This window comes from Periplaneta americana, chromosome 10 (assembly GCF_040183065.1).
Source record: "Periplaneta americana isolate PAMFEO1 chromosome 10, P.americana_PAMFEO1_priV1, whole genome shotgun sequence".
In the NCBI taxonomy this organism is placed as follows: domain Eukaryota; kingdom Metazoa; phylum Arthropoda; class Insecta; order Blattodea; family Blattidae; genus Periplaneta; species Periplaneta americana.
In genome coordinates this window covers 113,524,688-113,548,026 of record NC_091126.1, presented here as the reverse complement: position 1 = coordinate 113,548,026, position 23,339 = coordinate 113,524,688, and the positions used below count along the sequence as shown (strand labels likewise).

At 33.7% G+C, this 23,339-nt stretch overlaps 1 protein-coding gene across 1 annotated transcript in view; it reads left to right on the top strand.

The window, feature by feature from the left end:
• Nucleotides 1–23,339, top strand: part of Rip11 (Rab11 interacting protein) — a gene marked incomplete in the record, with an annotated part of 282,858 nt that overhangs the window by 77,780 nt on the left and 181,739 nt on the right. Inside the window, 1 exon segment of the mRNA XM_069838058.1 lies at nt 21,230–21,335. Coding sequence (XP_069694159.1) covers nt 21,230–21,335 — 106 coding nt within the window.

The window sequence follows — 23,339 nt, the reverse complement described above, 5'->3', positions numbered from 1 at the left end:
GTAATGAAAGCTGTTCTTTTCAATGTGAATCAGCTGTGATTCAGATGAGGATTTGTTACTAAGAGCATTGAACTTCATTGTCCATAGGTGCTGAGAGTTGCTGCTTGCAGACAGGTTGGCTGTGAAACAAATTTCTTTCAACTAATCAGTTACCAATTGTGGGATATTTAATAATTCCTTCATTATGCTAAAAAGCATTCAGCTCTGCTTCTAACAAGGAACACTCACGTCAGACATGCTTGCATGGCATCATCATTGAACTGTAACCTTCTGCGTATTTTTACTTATATAATTTTTGTTTAATTATATCATGACCACAGTTATATTTTTATTTCATACCGGTAATTAGTTAAATGAGTTGTTCAAAGTAGATCTGTCTACATTTACAGATTCCGGATCTATTTTGACGAAATTGTAGCCTAATTCACATCCTAACAACACTTAAAAAATGATTGTACAGGAATAATCTTCTCACTATATGTATACGAACTTGGGCATATATAGAATTTTTGCCTTTCAATGACAGTTTCATCAAAAGATGTCGGGAATGTGTGAATGCAAATGGGCATCATTTTGAGGTTATGGATCAATGCCAATGCAGTCTACAGGGCCATGCAAACATAGTCTGATATGTGTTCCCAGCTGGGAGTCGAATTGAATACTTTATCTACCTTTATATGGATATGATTTGTAGTAAAAATCGTAATTAATTTAGTGATTTATAAGTTCTTCTATTATTTAGGGGTACAAAATCACTAACTGAATTTACGAATGTTTACGAAAGATTTACTTTCAATTTTCTTTATCAACGCATCATATATTTGAAATCTATTTTATAGAGGAATTTTAGAATCTTCAGTTGAAAAAGTAAATAACTCTGAAGTTCTTACAATCAAAATTTAAAAGTCTGAATATGAGTACCTATCTTGAATATCATTATGGAAAAATGATGAATGGTATCTCGTCTGTAAAATATTGTATCATTCATTCATAGTGTTCTACCCATGGGCAGGTATTTCGCTGTAAACCCAGCAATCTCCAATCTTTCCAATTTTCCACCTTCCTCTTAGTCTCTTCATATGACCTACGTATCTTAACGCATTAATGGATATATACAGAGTGTTTAAAAAATACGGGGCATAATTTCAGGTATGTATTTCCCACATGTAGACAATCAAAATAGTTCATTACAACATGTGTCCGGAAATGCTTCATTTCCGAGTTATGGCCTTCACAACATTGAAATTCACCGGAATATTTTTCTTTCCGCAGGTCGTTGTCATTACAGAAGATGTTCAAAATGTCCACCTCCTGCTTGAATACAGACCTCACATCGATGTCTCATTGACCTGCGAACACGATCCCAAACTCCAGGAGTATTGTGTATGTCCTCAGAACATGCCACAATTCGATTCTGAAGGGATTCCAAATCAGGCACTGGAGACGAATAAACCAATGATTTTAAATGGCCCCACAAGTAGAAATCGAGAGGGTTCAGATCAGGTGAGCGTGGAGGCCAAGCAATTGGGCCACCTCTACCTATCCATCGATCAGGAAACCTTCGATCAAAGTACCAGCGAGCTGTACGACTGAAGTGTGCAGGAGCGCCATCATGCAAGAAGTGAATGTGTTGATGATTGATCAGTGGAGTGTCTTCTAAAACATGAGGTATGGTGTTTTCCAGGAAGTTTGTGTACGCCTGCCCCGTAAGTCTGTTTACAAGTACATGGGGTCCAACTAATAGATCACCAATGATACCAGCCCACATGTTGAGGGAGAACCGCACCTGGTGATGAGATGGAACAGTTGCACGTGGGTTTTCATACACCCATACATGCTGATTGTGGAAATTTGTTATGCCATCTCGTGTGAACTATGCTTCATCTGTAAATAATACTAAGGCAGGAAAGTTCGGATTTACACCACACTGCTGCAAGAACCACTGACAGAACCTAACTCGTGCAGGGTAATCTGCTGGTGACAGGGCCTGTACACGTTGCAAATGATAAGGATACAATTGATACTCTTTCAATAGTCTCCAGACAGTCGTATGAGGAACATTGACTTGCAATGCTACCCTTCGTGTGCTGATAGAAGGAGTCATGTTCACAGCCTCCAGAATCTCCTCCTGTACTTCTGGAGTTGTAGATCTTGGTCGTCCCCTTCCCAAACCAGGAGAGTTAAATTTTCCATACTTGCACAGACGGTAATGGAGACGTACAAATGTCTTCCAATCTGGACGTTGTCGCTGTGGGTACCTCTCCTGGTACAAACGACGAGCCAGTGCAGCATTGCCGTCCGCCTTACCGTACATGAAGTGTATCTCTGCCAGCTCTTGATTTGAATACATGTCGCACAGTCTAACGCCTACACAACACAGAATGTAACCTTCGCCTCGGAATGAACTGTCAGAGTGCCCTCTTAATGTCTCCTTTGACGGCAACAATCTGCGGAAAGAAAAACGTTCGAGTGAATTTCAATGTTGTGAAGGCCATAATTCGGAAATAAAGCATTTCCGGACACATGTTGTAATGAACTATTTTGATTGTCTACATGTGGGAAATACATACCTGAAATTATGCCCCGTATTTTTTAAACACTCTATATATATGTAATATATATATACATATAAATAAATTATGTTTTATTTAACGATGCCGAGGTTATATCAGTGTCACCTCTGTGCCAGAATTTTGTCCCGCAGGAGTTCTTTTACATGCCAGTAAAACTATTGACATGAGCTTGTTGCATTTAAGCACACTTAGGCCAGGGATCGAAGGCCAGCGCTATACCAACTCCACCAATCAGGCCGACTATATATATATATATATATATATATATATATATCGAAATTTTAAATTATGGTTTATTTAACGACACAACTGCAGAGGTTATATCAGCATCGCCAGTTTGCCGGAATTTTGTCCCGCAGGAGTTCTTTTACATGACAGTAAATCTACTGACATGAGCCTGTCGCATTTAAACACACTTAAATGCCATCGACCTGGGCTGGGATCGAACCCGCAACCTCAAGAATAGAAGGCCAGCGGATACCAACTATGCTACCGATGCTGACTAAACCCATAATTGAGGTGTATAGTTCCAAAACCCGACATTTGCTTTCTAAGTGGTTTAGAAAAAAAGCCAAAAAACTATATGTAGTGTTTCCAGTGTTAAGATGTGCAGGAAATTTTTATAATAATCTTTAATAGTAAAGCTGAGGATAAAATTACATGTTTGAACTAAAAGTATGTATTTTTGTAAGAGTTGTTAGATTATTAAATTTGGACATGTCGTCTTTTGGAACTAACTATTGCATATGTCGGATTTTGGAACTAACAATAAAATATATGTCGGATTTTGGAACTAACAATAAAATTTATGTCGGATTTTGGAAATTCTAATAACATTAGTTTCATTAAATAATCCACATTTTATACTAAAATGCTATTAATTTTATTGAATCCATGGAATATAATAAACAATTGTCATTTATTTATATATATCATCAGAATATTATATTTCCCTTCTTCCTGTGGTTCACAGATAGTCAATCTTCTTCACACTCATCCTCGTTATAAATACGGTCTGTGTTATTCTTGCAATATTCCAAAATTTCCATGTCTCTCCAGTTATCTTAAACATTTCTTTAAGTAATTTGTTAACATTACTTAGTTCTTCCTTATAGATTATGCATGTGTTTTTGTGCAAATTTAATTTTTGCATCCAGAGCACGTTTTCCTCTTTTTCAAAATACTTTGTACAAATTTACAATTCTTCTGTAGTTTTGTTCAACCCTTATCGCAACTCCATTTTTTATTCCTTTATCTTGATTCTTTTACAGAATTTTAGTTTGAAATGCCAGCCATTTGGTGGCTTCAAAACAGTTTGTATATTCGTTTTCCAGTCATAAACTGGAAAGTCTATACTTAACTTGTTTATGGTGTCATTGTTGTTGAAGATATTGCAGTAATCTTCGGACTTCATAATGTTCATCTTCTTTGCCTCCTTCTCAATTCCATAAAAAATTCTATCCGTTGGTATGGAGGAAATGGAGTGACTCATTTTACCTAATTGTTCGATGAAGTCTTTAATACCGTATCACTTTATTTCACATTTCTTGCTACATGTATCCTCTTTTCTTCTTTTTTTACTGGCGGAAGTCCAATTTTTAAATGCCATTTAAATACAAGTCACACCCAATTCTTTGACACTTGCAAGATTTTTAAGAAAGTTTGTTGGTAAACTGGTAGAACATGACCTGCTCCCATCCCCTGATGTCTCATTGTTCTGTGAACAAAATATGTTTTAGGATAATCAGCTGTTGTGTATTCAGTATGAATTGGTTTATGGGTAAAATTTTGAGTTCTGAGAGAGTAGCTACCAATAATCAATACAAAAAATTATCAAATACAGGCATGCATCGCACAATCACTGTAAAGACAAACATTACAGTTAGCATAAAACTTAACTTCCTATCCCTTTTCTGTGTTTTCACTAATTCTTTGTATCACCGACTCACTTTCTTCCACTCCCAGGCTCTGAAGGCGAAGTTTGTATGTGAGATTCTATGAAAATTTTACTTCTATAAGAAGCTCACACAACACGTCAACACGTTGTAAAAATCTGCACAGCTCTGAAGTACCAATATAATGAAGCTTATTCTTATTCAACTAAAGTTCCATTGTCGATTTTCCCAATAAGTTCTGTGCACTGAAGAATTATGATATTCTAAAAGAAAACACTAGTGGCATAAAGAAATCACACACTTTCTTTGTCTTGAGCAAAGATGTCGACTTCTGGAACGTTACTGGCCTTTATAGTTCACACAGTGGAAGTGTAAATGTCGGACTTTGGAATAAACTGCATATGTCGAGTTTTGGAACAATACCTTAACAAAATAAGTTGGGTTTTGGAAAAAATTCCATATTTTAAAGCTTGATTTATGTTAGAAATATCGAGTTTTGGAGGATGAAATAGTGTTTTTCCAATGTATTTCAACCCAAAAATATAAGAAATGATCGTAACTCATTTTTCATAAAAATGGCAGATGTCTACTTTTGGAACTATACACCTCAATTATTCTCTAAATAATTTTATTGTATTAGAATGTGGATGAAAACCTCGAATGAGGATGCTGGCCTTATATGATATGCATACTTACAAAAAACAGAAACATTGTTGTACCAATACATAATTTTCAGTTTTACATACACTGTATTGCAGTGGCGTGGCATGGCATGGGAATTTCCTGGGTGTTGCTGTTCGAAAATAATATCATAGTTGAGGAGATGAATTTCTTTCGAGCGTCCTACTAAGCTTATCATTTTACGACAAAAAAAAAAATATATATATATGTATCTTTCAAAAACAATATGCAATATATATAATTATACAAAGAATAATAAATTATAGGAATAGTAATAATAAATTTGGAAAAAATTTCCTGAAAGTACTGTATTTGAAGATCCGCAGAAGTTGTGTTGTGCCTTCTTGTACTTCAATTCAATTCGTCGATAAATGTGACTTTTTGGACATGTCTGTAGACCAAAGCATATAACCTGTTTCACTAATTTTCTTTTTAATTTCATTAATCAAAACGCGAAAAACACATTCAATTAAGTCATTCTGAATGTCATTTGATGTTGCAGAAAACACAGGAACAGTCTGAAGGTAGTGGTCTAAATTATTGTCATCAGTTTGAGGAAGGAGGTGTAAAAGTTCACATATTTGCCCCTCTTGACAGAGCTATTGAACTCATCCCTACCTCTGAAGAGAAGTTCTTGCTGGGCCAAGTAACACACTGCACTTATGAAATGAAACATTACATTGATTAAAGTTCTCGTTAACACTTTGTTAAAAACATAAAATTTAGTTAGTCTTACGTTAAAAAGTGTTAAAATTGTTAAAAAAGGTGTATACCTTTGACAGACAGCTCATTTCGACGCTATGTCACGTCATCCTCAGTGTCTCTTGAACCACTGGTGATCTTGACTCTGCGATGTGCATTTGTCGATGGTAGGGGTGGGGGTGTGTTGTTCCTATGGTGGGGGCTGGCTGTTTGTGTGTTATGATGTATTATGACGTCGTCGAATAATGTGTGCGTATTGAACTGCAATTGTGTGTGAAGTATATATTGTGGGTATGCTATTGTATTCTTATATATTTCGTACTGTTCTAGGATGTTTAACTGTGAACTTTTTGGTGTGATGTGTAGAATTTCCATATCTGTTTCTATATTATTTTAATCATGATTATTGTTGATAATGTGGTCTGCATAATTTGATGTGATGTAGGATTTGGTTATAGCTTTAATATGTTCATTATATCTTGTGTGAAAGGATCTTCCTGTCTGTCCTATGTAAAATTGTGGGCAACTATTGCATTTTAATTTGTAAATTCCAGTTGAATTATATTTATTTGAATGTTTAATGTGATTATTTAGGTATTTCTGTGTTGTATTATTTGTTTTGTATGCTATCTTGTATTTTAGTTTTCTGAATGAAGTTGCAGTTTTGTGAGTATTGGTATTGTGATATGTTAATGTTAAGTATTTATTCTCACGTGGTATTTGTGTTGGTTTGTTCTGTTTTTGTTTTGCCTTTTTTATTAGTGTGTCTATTATGTTAGGGTTGTATCCATTGTCTTGTGCTATATATTTTATTGTATTTAATTCTTCAGTGTAGTTGTCATTGTTCATTGGTATATTAATTAATCTGTGTGTCATTGTGCGGAAAGCTGCATGTTTATGTTGTATGGGATGATTTGATGAATTGTGTATATGTGTTGTGGTTGTAGTGGGTTTTCTGTGTATTTTGAATTCGTGTCTGTTATTTGTTTTGGTTATGGTGATGTCTTAAGAAGTTTATAGCTTGGTTATGTTCCATTTCTATTGTATACTTTAATTTGGGATGTATTTTGTTGAGTTGTTGATGTAGGTTTTCTATTTGTCTTTTGTTTCCATTATATAGGACTATTATGTCATCTACATATCGATGCCAGTACATTATTTTCTCTGCGTGTTTGTTGTTGTCGGTGTTTAGTATGTGTGTTTGTTCTATGTTGTGAATAAAGATTTCAGCTAATATACTTGATATAGGTGAACCCATTGGTAATCCTTCGGTTTGTGTGTAATATTTATTGTTATGTGTGAAATAATTTTGTTTAGTAATAATCTCTGTAATGTATATAATTTCGTCAATGTGAGTCTGTGGTATATTATTTTGATAAGCATTTTTCGAAGTATTTCAAGTGTTTCTGTTACTGGTATGTTTGTATATAGGTTTTCGATGTCAAATGATGCTAATGTTGTGTTGTGTGGAATGTGTTTGTGTTTTATTTGAGGAGCATCGTTTCAAAACGTATTATGTGCCACTTACAATTTTTTTACATGAACGACTAAAAACTGGATTACTCGTAAACCGGAGAAGTTTTCAAAACACTACACAAAACCATTTTTAAGTAGGTACTGGTTTCACAGTTTACAAATATGACGACTTGGAACCATCATACTTCACAGCATGAAAGATAAATAAATAGAAAGTAACAAATTTAATTTCGTCCACTGGGGGGACTTAATACGTTTTGAAACGATGCTCCTCATTTTGTTAACTAGGTCTATGGTGTTTATTATTGTTGTTGGGTTTTCAAATTGTATACTATTTCTTATAATGTTGTCTATATATTTCGCTAATTTGTATGCTGGTGCATTCTTGTAGTTAATAAGAGGCCTGATTGGTATATTTTGTTTGTGAATTTTTGGTAATGCATTTAATTTAGGTGCGTGAGGTTTAATTTGTTTCAATTGTGGTTTTTTGTTGTTAGGTATGATGTGAGTGTTTTGATTTATTGTATTTTTGACTATTGTTTGATATTTTGTTGTTGGATCTGTTTTTATTTCTGTGATGTTATTTTCGTGAAAAAATGTGTTAATTTTGTCATTCATGTCTTGAGCATTCATTATTACAGTGCAATTACCCTTATCAGCTTTTACATATGTTAATATTGTGTGCTTGTTGTTTCTCTCTTAATGTCTTTATTGTTTTAATTTCATGCTTATCAGTTATAGGTTTGTTTATTTTATCTATGTTTCTCAATAAATCTTGTCGAATGTATTCTTGGTGTTGTGGTTGTGTGTTTTGAATTGCTGTTTCTGCATTGATGATTGTTTGCATTTGTTGTGTTCTTGGTGTCTTGTTATATTGTAGGTTATGTTTTAGTCCTTTTTCAAGTAATTTCATTTCATTTTGGCTAAATGTTACGTTGGTATTGTTGAATATCTTAGGATGGAATTTGTGTGTGGTGTTGTATTTGGTTTTTTGTTTATGTGTTAATGTTGCTAGTTTGTTTCTATGTCGTTTCTTTATCTTTTCACTTATTTGTGTTATTACTATGTTCGTATGTAAAATAATTTCCTCTAATTGTATATGATGTACTATATTTGTTAACTATAAATATGTCTTATATGCATTTGTATTGTGTTTGTTTTTCATGTAATGTAAATGTTTTATATTGTTTTGTATGTAGATTTTCTGTGCTGTAGCTTTTGTTTTCTGTGCTGGGTATGAGTTGTTTTTTATGTTTATGTGTATGTATTTGGGTATTACGTCTCGTTTGAGGCATTCTTGATTGAATTTGATGTTGTGAGATGTCTTGATCACTTTCACTCGCGTAGTTCGATATTGGTGAACTAAATTACTTATATCGTCGTTATTCATTGATTAATGTTCTCGTTAACACTTTGTTAAAATCATAAAATTTAGTTAGTCTTACGTTACAAAGTGTTAAAATTGTTAAAAAAAGGTATATACCTTCGACAGAAGGCCCGTTTCGATGCTATGTCACATCATCCTCAGTGTCTCTTGAACCACTGGTGATCTTAACTCTGCAATGTGCATTTGTCGATGGTAGGGGTGGGGGTGTGTTGTTCCTATGGTGGGGGCTGGCTGTTTGTGTGTTATGATGTATTATGACGTCGAATAATGTGTGCTTATTGAACTGCAATTGTGTGTTAAGTAATACAAGATAGTATACAAAACAAATAATACAACACAGAAATATCTAAATAATTACATTAAACATTCAAATAAATATAATTCAACTGGAATTTACAAATTAAAATGCAATAGTTGCCCACAATTTTACATAGGACAGACAGGAAGATCCTTTCACACAAGATATAATGAACATATTAAAGCTATAACCAAATCCTACATCACATCAAATTATGCAGACCACATTATCAACAATAATCGTGACTACAATAATATAGAAACAGATACGGAAATTCTACACATGACACCAAAAAGTTCACAGTTAAACATCCTAGAACAGTACGAAATATATAAGAATACAATAGCATACCCACAATATATACTTCACACACAATTGCAGTTCAATACGCACACATTATTCGACGACGTCATAATACATCATAACACACAAACAGCCAGCCCCCACCATAGGAATAACACACCCCCACCCCTACCATCGACAAATGCACATCGCAGAGTCAAGATCACCAGTGGTTCAAGAGACACTGAGGATGACGTGACATAGCATCGAAACGGGCCATCTGTCGAACGTATATACCTTTTTTAACAATTTTAACACTTTTTAACGTAAGACTAAGTAAATTTTATGTTTGAAACATTACATGTTTGTTTCTTTTCACAACTTCGTTGTATTTTTCTGTTGATTTTTAAATGTCTCGCTTAATGACAAGTCTATTCTCGTTTTGCCAAAATGCACTAGAAAAACAATGGATGCCACATTTTTTTTATAATTTTCATGATTTGCATGTAGCATATGGAAACTATCCATATTCTTGATACCATCTTTTGTCCAGGCGTTTTTTTTTTTCATTTGAAAAAATTAAACACAGCCAGGAAAAGAGTCGTGATAAATTTTGCACTACCGCACAGCCATGTTGATTCTTTATACCATGACGCAGTAAATGTCTTTCAAAACCTCCATGTGATTTAGTCTTCAAGTCTTTTAATTCAGGAGTTGGTCTGCCATTCAAAACATTATTACCTTTTCTCACTAAATGTACGTGATCCTATAGAACAGTTTAAAAAGCTCTCTATAACAGTCACAATCATAGGAGAATTAGTACTTCACCAGTAAATTTTGAAGCCATACTTGGGGAGTGAAGGGGAAGGAAGAATAACACACGTTTGCCTTTATGTCTAACCAGCAAATAATTGCGTTACAGTCACACCATGGCACTGAAGGTTACTGACACACAGCCCTGGCGAGTTTGCTGTTGAAGCACTCCAGGCAACATGTGGCGTAAATCGGAAACATTGAAGTGTTGTGTATGTATCAATTCAATTCTTTGGCACTAGATGGCAACCATATCTTTTCTGGCATGTATTGTGTTACGGGGAACTGGTGGATTTAAATTGTTGATAGAAAATACAAATTAAGAAATTATGTAATAAGGAATATACTTAATTTCTATTTTTTTTTATGTTGCCAGCGGCAACACCGGCAACGTAGACACCATGCCCCAGTTCTATTGCTGTTTTTATGCATGCTTTGTATTCTTTGTGTAACATAATTAGAAACATTAAATCCAGATGTTTGAGATGGAGCAGGTAATGTAGCACATATTGGTTAATCCAAAAATGCATATAGAGTGTTATTTGGAAGACTTAAGGGAAAAAGAGCTTTGGGGAGACCGAGACATAGATGGGAGGATAATGTTAAAATGGATTTGAGGGAGGTGGAATATGATGCTAGGGAGTGGATTAATCTTCTTTAGGATAGGGACTGATGGTGGGCTTATATGAGGGCTGCAATGAACCTCCAGGTTCTTTAAAAGTCGTTTGTTTGTATGTATGTGTAAATTGTTTTAATCTTGCATGATAGGGTCGTAAACAGCTAACACACAATGTTACATTGCATTTCATGAAATACATACATGATTTTCCCTTACAATCAAGAATAGCCATTGGAACTAACTTTTTCCTGCGGATTTGCTAGTCTGTAAATTAGCCAAGCATTCACAATGCTTATATTATCCAACATTCTAGTAAAAAGTGCCCAATACTCTTTGTTGCCTCTTATAGTGCCATTATTGTTAGAAACAAGCCAGTAATGTTTATCGACTCTACCCATATTCGAGCTGTAATTCTCGACAACTTTTGGCTGCGGGACAAGTATTCTTTATCTCTCTTTCCTATTGAAATGGCCACAGAATTATTGTCGTATCTTTTAAAAAATTCTTCATCTTTGTTAAAACGAAAGTTGTAAGTTCCTCTCTCTTTTTTCTTATTTCTTTACCAATAAGCAAAGGGTATCTTTGTGTTCGATTTTTGCAGTTTGTACCGGTAGCACAAAACACTAGCGTTCTCAATTCTACCAACAGAGAATAACTTGTAAAAAAATTTACAAAGTATATGACGTAACTCACTGGATGATTCACTAGTGTAAGATATATTTACTAATAATCTTTTACATACTACTGAACATTAGTAATTACAAATTGTGTACAATTGCTGTAACTAGGCATTCTCACTACGGTACACTGTTCCAAACCTTACTTATTCTTCAGTATTAGGATAATGTGTTTTACCTGTATAAGAAAAAAAAAAAGAGAGAGAGAGATACTAACAAAAGTCGGAAACACCAAATTTAGTCCATGGTGACCATAAAATTTTACAATAATTTCATTCACAGCTAAATTTTCCTAAAATATTCCATTGATTTGAAAGTTTCTGTTCAGAATTTTCATCATTGGACGAAACAGAAAGCATTTGTCTGCATTATTTTCTGGATCTACTAAATTACTATTTTCAGTAACAATAAGCATTCACTTTATTTACAATACCTGAAGCGATTTCTGGACATAGTTTTTAGAACAAACCGATCATCATCATCATCATCATCATCATCATCATCATCATCATCATCATCATCATCATCACCACCACCACCACCACCACCATCATCAAAGGACAACCAATATAAGTCCTGTCGTGGAAGCCAGTGATGGGCTGAAATCGAAGTATGCCTAGAAAAACCTTCAATTTCTTAACACTTAAAATAAAATCTATTTCATTATGCACCGAAATTGCATACTTAACACTTCATCTTAGAATGTGGGTTAGAATATCATTAGTAAACAATTTTCAAAAGTTTCAACAGCATTACAGTTTCTAAAATTATCTACTAAACGAAACTCCTTTTGGACCAATCTGTGCATAATCCGAATTCATCTTTCTCCATTTGGATGGAGAACAGACTGTATTTCATGCCTGCCCTGCCTCATTATGTTGATGGAGTAGGGCTTCCTGACATTGACACAGTAGGAAAATTTGGTGGAATGTCACTCTCACTTCTTAATTAGACTGTAATAATTCTAATCTACCTGGAACATCACACAATTGAACTTTTTCTGATATGTTGTGATCAAAATTGTCATCAGTTAGCTCATTTACATTATGAGGAGGAAGAAGATTTAGATCTGCATTTTCCACACATTCATCTGGTTCATTTCGTATCTGATCTAAATAGGCTACAACCTCCTCTACTGTCAAATATTCAACTTCAGAACGATTATTTTTTTCTTGACACAATGAGACTGAAATTGAACGGTTGGATGGAAAAAGGGCCTCAGTGAGAAAATGGCGTTTTGAGAAAAAGACCTTTAAACATTTTAAAGGACTGGTCCCTTTCTCTTCACTATACAAAATAACACTCAATGCTTTTAGTAAAAGAATTTGCAATGTTTAAATAATATTTCAGAAGAAAAGCTGTGTTCAGCTGATTGATTTAAAAGTTATTGATATTTGAAAATTGGTTCTCTCAGGCCCTTTTTCTTAAAAACGGAAAATAAAACATAAACTCAATTGGTTGTTTATTATTATGCGTAGAAAATGATGTGTTTTTTGCATACTGTAATGAAAATACAACAGAATACAAAGGAACTCAATATAAACTCAGTTTATTATTTATTATTAGACCGGCCTATGGATAGAAAATTATATGCTTTTTCTCATAATTTAATGAAAATATAATAGAATACAAAGGAACTCAATATTTCAAAATATTTCTGATTAAACATGTCTCAATCACATCACTTAAGAAACTGTCTACACTAGCTACAATGTTCTCATAGTCACTTTCTTCAACTGGTAAGTTTTTCATCTTGTTCCTGAAGTTCTTGCCATGCTCCTGGTTCCTCAGTGGTGTTCTTAAACTGTTCTTCAAACCGAGCTACTTCATCTTCTTCCAAAAACTCATAAAGACTTCTGACATCTAGTATCTTATCAACTTTGAATTTCTTTCTTGGGTGCAACAGGAACAGTATCATTTAACTTTAATGGAAACGTGATCGGTTTCAACACAAATGAAAATGGTTCATAGGTACCATTGTAGGAAGTGCAAGCCAAAACATCACCAGTAGTAGAGTACATTAACTTACATTACTTCTATAATGTGAAGACTTTACGTTTAGACTTGGATTTTCTTTGAAAAAATGGATTCAAGGTTGATCCCCACTTTTCAGTATCCCTTTCCCATTAACAATCTCGGCACTCTTACTTATGATGTTATCATAATCAGATCCAGTTGCACCTCTCTCTTTTTTTTTCTCTTCAGTTTCTTGGAATAAATGCCAAAATTCCTGTCGCATTGACAGTACGAGTGGCCTCGAAGAGGAAAAATCTAAGAAACACGCATTTTAAGTGATACAGCAAGATAGGACTAGAACATAAACATAATCAAATTTTTGTTCTGTCCCCCAGCATTGTCCGAAAACACAACACTGTCTTTATAATCAACATGAAAACTTTTGAGTTTCCTTTCTATAAAATGGTGCAGAAAAGATGCGACACTTTCTGATTTTTTTTTTTTTTTTTTGGACTCTGTCTCAACGTAGCAATACATCACACTATTTTTAACATTATGACAATACACGTTAAAACATTATACCATAATAAACTTTGACCATAATCAAATTCGATGACCAAACATTTAGGGTTTTCATTCATTGTGTCCAAAACTTTATCCTTTACCTTTTGGTATTCAGTAACTTTCCGCTTGTGAATATCTAAACCAGTCTTTGTTCGAATATCACTTGGATTTGCTCCAAGCTGCAGTTAAGACTTTTCGCAAAAGTCACATAATTATATCAGTTTGTGGTCTTCGAAATGAGTATGGAGACATCTCTCTAAAAAAACTTATAGTAGCTGCAGTATTTCATTTCCGGAAAACGGCCTTTCTTTTCTTTGTAAAATTCACAGAAAGATCCATACAGACTTGTTACATCCAAAAAAGGGTGCCTCGATAGTGCGTTTCAATAGATGTAATAGATACCCAGTGTTTACGAACAAGCAACCAGTGATCACCAGATATTTTGTTAGGTCTATTTCGGCGTTTTCCTGTACTTTCTACAAATCTGCTGTTATCCTTAAGTTTTTGTTGAATAATATGTAACCTCTTAACAGAAATCTGAAATAAGTCGATGAGAAATTTGCGGCATACCAATAACCTTGAACTATCCACAGTACAGTAGGCTAATATTCCCATAGCATTTCATATGGTCTTTTAACTGGAGCCACATTTCGTGATTTAATATATCTTTTTTATCATACAACCTGATAAGAGTAGATCTTGCATTGGCTTATTTTCTTGACTATAAAAATTTGTGTCCAGCTCTTTCTGATTTGCTGGTGAAATTTGAGTACAGCACTTCCTTGGGCAGCATCCACTCACTGTCTTAAACACTTTGTTTGGAATAATGTGTCCATCTTCTCTTTTATAATATAATCCAGAATTTCTTCTTACCTTTCTTAACTTGGGTTTCCATTGTTCTTTATTGCGAGATTTTTTCGGCCGGATTCCTGGTTCGTTCAGGTATTAGTTCACTACATGAATCATTATCAGAGAGGTTACTCCCTTCCATTTGTATGACAGTTGCTTCGAGAATTTCGGTAGAACGTCTTAAACACAACTAGTGACATGTTACACGTTTGACACAGCCACAATGTGTTTGGAGGTTAGACAGTTGATGTCTCCACATTTGTCAACATTTCTTCACACAGCTCCAACACTGCCAACATTAATGTTATGTTTATGAAATTTCTAAGGCACGTATTTCAAACCCTAAGGATTCCGAAAAAAAACATTTTACACAAAAAGAGCCTGAGTGACTTGAGGCCTCTTTTCCATCCAACTGTTCAATTATGGAGATACTAACTTGAGAAGAAAATAGTAGTTTCATAATACAGTGTTTAATACAACAATTTGAGTATAACTTTCACCAAAACGTACATTCAATGAACATTTAATGTTTAGTATAACACTGTAAAAGGCGATAGTTAGCAGCATTTCTTTTGTTAGTTATTCTTGATTATTTATTTACATTTTCTATAGTAAAAATTTGCATATCATTGCACAGACATTAAAAAGATTTCTCATATCATATTTTGACGAAACAAAACCAGTCATTGTATATGTAATTTTTTTAATTCACTGTCCTCATTAACCTCTTCCCTTACTATTTATTTTACCAGTTTTGTGAAAAAAAGTGTCATATTTTTTTATTTTCGTAAAGAGGTCATTTAATATTGCAGAATCACTGTACATCACTAATTTTCTTACATACTTCAAAAACACTATGAAGTAGACAATGGGACTCAAACGAGTTTTAACTCGGGTTAATAAATTTTGACACATGTTAGCAACCCGAGTTAACTCAGGATAATAAGGGAAGTGGCTAATGGCTGTTGTCCATCTTTCATCAGATCTTCTTCTGCCCCAAACTTTTCTTCTGTTCACCATTCCTTCCAGTGCATCCTTTAGTAGTCAGTTTATTCTTAGCCAGTGACCCAGCCAATTACTTTTTCTCTTCCTGATCAGTTTCAGCATTATTCTTTCTTCATCCACTTTTTCTAGCACAGCTGCGTTTATTCTGTCCTTCCATTTCACATGCTCTGTTCTTCTCCATATCCACATTTAATTTGTTTTAATAGTTTCTCTTCCCTTTGTCGTAATGTCCATGTTTCTGCCCCATACAATGCCATATTTCACCGAAAGCACTTCATTAGTCTCTTCCTTATTCTTTTTCCAGAGGTCCTCAGAAGATGCTCCTATTCCTGTTAAAAGCATTCTTTGCTATTGCTATCCTATTTTGACTTCCTGACAGCAGCTTGTTACTACTTACGGTACACCCGAAGTATTTGAAGCTGTCCACTTGTTCCTGTGTCTTATTTCAAATTTACAAGTTTACCTTTTTTAGTTTTCTTCTGATATCCATGGTCTTTGTCTTGTTTGCTTTGTTTCATACCATACTGCTCACAGCTGTCATTTAACTCCAGTAGCATATTCTTAGTATTGCCTCCTCTTCTGTTAACACCACCATATTATCAGCAAATTATTTTATCATATTTGTTATATTTATTCAGTTAGTGTTAATTACACATAGAACAAATTTCTCCAATTTTTGTTAAGAAATGCTGATTTTTAGGGACGGTGAATGTGATTCCTAGATTTTCATATAATTAACAATCTCTCTTTCAATGTGGACAGAAAAAAGCCGAAAATAAAAGAAATGTTTTCATAATGCATGTTATTAAAAGAAACAATACTGAAAATTTGAAAGCATCATCATTGAATTTTTTCAACATTGTCGGTTATTATCAAAAGGAGTTGAAAAGCAATGTATATACAGGGTGATTCAAGAGCAATAGAAAATATTTTAGGATATAGTGGTATGGACTATTCTGGATTAAAAAGTTCATATGTGTCCAATTTTCAATGGGTATGGAGATACAGCTGTTTCAATGGAATGCATAACAAGCCTTACAAATGGTATGAATGAATGACAAATGACTACATACAAAGGAATAATTAGCTTACATGTATCGCTCTTTTGAGATCATCTGTGAGAGCAGCACTGTTTGTAATGAGTGTAGAGAAACAACTGTGCCTGTCGATTTTTGTATGTTGGAGTCTATAAATGACACAATATATAAAAATATTATTTGCAAGGAATGAAGTGGTTGCTTCCATTATGAATAGTGCTGCCTTCATAAAAGAATAAGATGACCTCAGAAGAGTAAAACTTACTGTTGTCAACAGAGTGAAAAAGTCCGTTGAACACTTTTTGTATTGATACCATGTAAATAAGCAATAACATCCAAACAGCTCTATCTCTAGACTCATTGAAAATTGGTCACATGTTGATAATGAACTTTTTTACTCAGAATAACTCATATTAACACCCCCTAAAATATTTAATTACTATTCCTCCTGAGAGAGAGAGAGGGGGGGGAGAGAGCACGCGTGCATAGTGATGGTGATATTAATTTTGTTGAAAAGCGTAGAGAATTCAATATGGATACACACATACATTTTACAGAGTAAACAGAGCACTGTTATTAGAAATAGAAGTAATGGTGTACTGCAACAGATGATCCTACCAATATTAAAGTTATATGAAGATTCAATTGCAGTAAGTATTAGTGAACTATCAGTATGGGCCCTGATCAGTAGAGGTGTGCTTGTCATGCTGTGGTGTGTTTAATCATTCACATGAATGCTCTTATTGAAGTCTGGTGGCTCCTTCCCCTTGGAACTGGCTCAATCATCAACAACCTAAAATTAGATGCGCTCCTTCTGAAGAGAAATTCTTGGGCATGCCATTGCTGATGACCAAATATTATTTGCCAATCCTGAAGGTCTACAATGTTCTATTCACTGTGTTAATAGGGCAGCTTCAGAATACAAGATGGAAATAATCTGCTGGAAAAAATCAGTATGCTTGCTTTCAAAGAGAAAGAACAAATTCTAGTAAGATTTGCCTAATTAACGAGGTACAGTACTGGAATGAGTCAATTTCTTCAAATATCTGGACTCACTTGATAATGGCATAAAATTTGAATCTCTTTGTTTTGAAAGGGCATCAGTCATTAGTTTTCCAATTTCTATTTTTTTTTTTTTTGTTATTTTTGTATATGCAGACATAGATCTAATTATTGATGTTGTAAGTACATCAAACAGTTCTTGGACTCAAAAACTGAAATTGATTTTGAAAGAGTATCAGTCACTGACTCTTGCCATTTTAACACTTTAGATGTCACCAAGATTACTACAAGAAGATACCAGTTTCGATTGAAAGCAAGCATAATCAAAGAAAATAATACTATATTAACTGTTTCACATTATAATTGAGAAGGATAGAAAGGGTTACATCAGAGGTCACACCACTACCAATGTCCACTACGTTCACAGTTTTCAGATGGCACTCCAGTGGCATCAAGTAATCCAGCTGACGCAGAGAAAGGCATATCCAGCTGGGGATGTACCTATTAAATCAAGTGAAATGAATTGAAAACTTTTTAAAAACTTAAAACTTTAAAAGAGTTAAAATTGTTAAGAAGGTAATATAACTTGTACACAGATGGCACCATTTCGACATTGATATTCTGTCTTCATCTGTATCTGTTTAATTACTGCCATGGTGCCATCCACCATACAAGGTATATTACCTTTTTAACACTTAAAGTTTTAAGTTTTTAAGAAGTTTCATATTTTATAACAAATGTTAAAGTCAATATCAAGAGAAATAAAATGATTATGTGAGATTGAAAAACTTTGTACCAGAGGAGAAGGCTAAGTTTTTCATATTTTGAACTGACCAGACAACAGCAGATGCTAGACGAGATGATAAGAAGAATGATATTATAGTTTGTTGTTTAGAAGTTTATTTTTACAAAAAAAAAAAAAAAAGAAAGAGTAATTTTGTATAGGTACACTAAATATTTTTCACAAGTGATTGGCTTAGGTACTTTGTAATAAATAACTTCAATATTCACTAAATAAAAATGACATTTATTTCATACTTTGTAGTCTGAATTTGTGTTATGAATTAGAAAATAAATACAGAAAAAATATTTTTAAACCTCTGTTTCAATTAATATAGTTTCCTGTTGTTTTCCTACAATTTACGTTTGACTGATGCCTTTTTAAAAAATAATAGTAAAAAAAATAAAAGATTAAGAGAGATTCAGATATTTCTAATAAAGTAGTTAAATATATCAAAATTTTGGGTACGGTACTATAAATTCGGTAATTGTAGCATCCTTTGTTTAGAGCAATACAAGATTACACAATTACAAAACTCTAGCCAGATCAATCATTTCATACAAAAGTGAAGCATGGACTATTACGAAATGGGATGAAACTAAAGTTACTGCTGCAGAGATGAGATTTATGTGGTACACAGCAGACTACATTTAATGGGACCACAATAGAAATTAAGAGGTAATGAAAGAACTGAAAATGGTACCTGTGTTAAAATACATAGGAATGTACAACGAAAAAGTGGAAAGTTCAGGTTAACAGAATAACGAGAGGGGGTCGCAAAGTAGAATTTTTGATTGGACCACTTGGTCTAATACTGTTTGATGGATGGTGATGATGATGATGATGATTATTATTATTATACTGTTGTTTAGTTAACTGTCTGAGGACAGGTTGGAACCTCATAAATGACAATAATAAGACATCACTCAAGAAACAACTAAGCCAGGAGATGATGAGGTAGGGTGGCTAGATTATTATTATTATTATTATTATTATTATTATTATTATTATTATTATTATTATTATTAAAATAGTGCAGTGATGCAAGGAAAAGTGGGAGTACTTCTAGAAAACCTGCCCAATATTACTTTGTCAGCCACAAATTTCACTTGAACACTCCACTTAATGTGGAGAGTCACTGCTCTATTGGTCTCTTTATTTACTGCGACATTAGCAGAAATGCCCTTTCATGTATTGTTACGGAAACCAGTGAAGGGGAGTATTAAATCGGCATTTTATTATATGCAGTTGAGGTATTAGATATTATAGGTGAAGGAGAAATGATTTATTTTTATCAAGACATTGAGAATGTTACAATTTACGAAACACGATTACAATCACTGGTTATTGCATTCTTATCATAAATCAGCGTTCTGCTTATCTGTGATGCATTTCTTATCAAGATTTTCCTGCTGACCTATGGACTAGAATGTGAAATGCTGTGTATGTTTTGTAAGAGAAATAGCTTGGTACAGAACATAAATTAAATTAGATTAAAATGCTGATACTCCTGCTGCTGCTATATTTTCAGTTTTTCATTTTGCACACTTTGTTTCATGCCATGGTCTCGTTCATTCAGCCCCTGGTTTGTGCATATTTTCTAGCAAAATGCTTCTCAACAACGTAATTTCACTCGCTGGTTTCAACTGTTTAACATTACACAGAAAATGCACTGGTCAGTGGCAGCCCCATTCCCACTGATTTATACATTAATTTGTGTAAATTGTTGGAAAACCTCAAACATCAACAATTTTATTTACATACAGGAGGAGGAACTCATTGAATTACAAGAAGACATATCAATGAAACAACGGTATACAAACTGTAACCTCTCTGAACTATAATACAAAGTATTGTGTGGTGAAAAATACGGAAAAGTTAGGAATTTTGTCTGCTTCATGGAAGCTATTTTTTGAACAACCTATGTATGTGACCAACTGTTCTCACAAATGAAAATTTTAAAATCTAAATGTAGAAGCCATCTGACAGACATTCATTTGGTGACCAGCTGTGATTGGCTGTATCTGACACATGTGATATAATCCCTGACTTCAGTTCCATAATATTGCAAACAATACATGAGGAGGAACCTTAAAACATGTACAGTGGTGAGTCAAAAAGCTAGTTGCATTTTCCGAGGAACTTTTGTGTCAAATATATCTGAGTGTATAGTACAGTACATTAGCAGAGACATTGAAATTTGTGAAACATAACATTGTATATATTAGTACTTGCATGTGTTTCTTTGTAATTAAACGCTACTATAATTCTAAAAAATAATGATGAAGTTTTGTGAGTGAGTAAATTCATTATTCACTTAGAACAGTCATATGCGTCCACTTTGAACTCGTAGTACACCTCTTGTTGTCTGTGTCACACCTGAACAGTGCAGCCATCGTGGCTGCTTTGTGGGATGCATTTCCAGTAGGACTTGAGACTAAAGGCAGTTTTGGCCACCCTTGCATTGTTGTCATTTATTACAACAAAACCCATTAAAAATATAAACACATGTAGATAGTATGACGAAGGTGACTACTGTTTTATTTCCTCTCCAGATCTCAGAAATTGGCATCAAGCATGCTTTTATACATAACTTGATGCTAATATTAATATTAGTATTATATTTTTTTAGGAACGAATGATGCCTTTGTAACAATAGCGTTGGGGAAGGAGAAATATCAAACATCTGTGAAGGAGAAGGCATCACAAGATGTTGAGTGGCATGAAGAATGTGAATTGTAAGTAATATGGCATTATTAGATTGAACTTGTTATGGTCTATTTATTGATTATGGCAATACTCTGCAATCGTGAATAAACCTGGGGTCCTGATCCTACACCTCTTATGAGAAAGCAGCAAAAATAGAAAGGCTGAATTAGTAGAATATGAAAGTATGCAATATGAATATGTGATTGCGCAATGTTAAATTAATGAGCTAATGCATTATATGTTTGGATTGCCAAATATAATGCAATTTTTTCATGTTCAACATAAAATTCTTTTCATCTTTTACCAAGAAATAACATGTCTCGACTTAAATCTGACAAATTGAACATATGAGAATATTTACATAGTATTACATTTAAAATTAAATTCTCTCACTTTTCAATTTGGACATTTTTCATTACATATTTCAAAATAATTGGGTATTTTAGTTTATTCCACTATTTTATTTATGCATAAATATGGTTTCGTGGAAACTTAAGGCTACCTATTCGAAATTAAACCAGGACAAAAAATTATTATATTTACCAACTTACATGAACCAAATTACAATTTTCGCACAAAATTACATTGCGAACATATGATACAAAATTACTGTATATTCTCATGCATACTATTTTGTATCTGTAACACAAATGGCTTATTTTTGCGTATCTTATTTATCTAAATGATATAAAACAAGTGTCTTATTTACTTCAGTGTTCTGAACATTCTTCAATATTGTAAAAATTATGTTATATTAAGAATTCTTCTTTACTCTTCTGAATTCTTTGAAATAATTTATAGTAATTCTGTTTGAGAACTGACTTTTAAAATGCAATAAGTCCACAAATCAGAGATTTTCAGGAGACCTGAAAAACGTGTATGTGCTGAACAAATAGTGCTAATCTGTGCTTGGGCTAAGACATTGTTTGGAAAATTGAGATGACTGTAGAAAATAACTTTCTCTTTATGAGTTAGGTATTGCAAATTAAATACTGAACTGATCTCGTTTTACATCATTCCTTTTGATGACTGGCATTTTATTTGTCATATTGTTATATGTAAGGGGCCCCATACACGCTCAGTTTAACTGTGTAAAAGAACTGAGAGAAAAACTGAACTGGATGTGTGTGAGCACAACTCAGTTTTTCCATTGGGTTCATCAGTTTTTTTCGTCAGTTTGTTCTGAGTGTTCTCGTGTAAATATGGAGGACAAAAGGACTGCAATTTATTGTTTGCTCGCAGTTTCATCATGCTATCTGACAAACAGGAGAAAAGAAAGCGAAAAATATGAAGTAAGATGTGGTACTTAAACAGAAGTGCTTCATGCGATTACCATCTTTTGAATAAGTTACGAGAAATGGAAATTGATTACTATAAGAACTACCAAAGAATGGACGAAGATACTTTTAATCTGTTGCTGGTTGAAGTTTTGCTTTTATTGGAAAAAATAAATATGCATGAGAGAACCAATATCATAAAAACTAAGACTCATTACTACACTCTCGTACTTAGCAGTTGACAGAAACTTTGAAGACGTGGTCGTGGTGGAATGTAGACTGAGGAAACGTACAGGTTAACTATGTAAATTGCACAATTTATCATCGCAAAAATGGCTCCACTAGCACAGTTCTGAGGTTTACATTATTACTGTTACGAACTGCGCAGTTTATGCAGTTAATCTGTCTGGTATGACATCACACATGATAAACTGCACAGTTTAACTGAGCATGTATGGGGCCTATAATAGAAATATTGTGAAAGAAATTGACCACTACGATATTAGATTCAAGATATTTGCACATTGTTCACATGGAATAAGGACTTGTTTACTTTTTACGCTGCAAATTATTATATCTTATGTGCATCATTCCCACACAAAATTGATACTGAATATGAAACAAATTCGTCCAAAAGTTCAGGAAAAATTTCTGTACACATACAGACAGATGACATGCCCAAAACCACTTTACAGTATCAGAAATTATGAAAGCTTCTATTTTCTCAGAATCGATATTTTGCAACATTACAATACT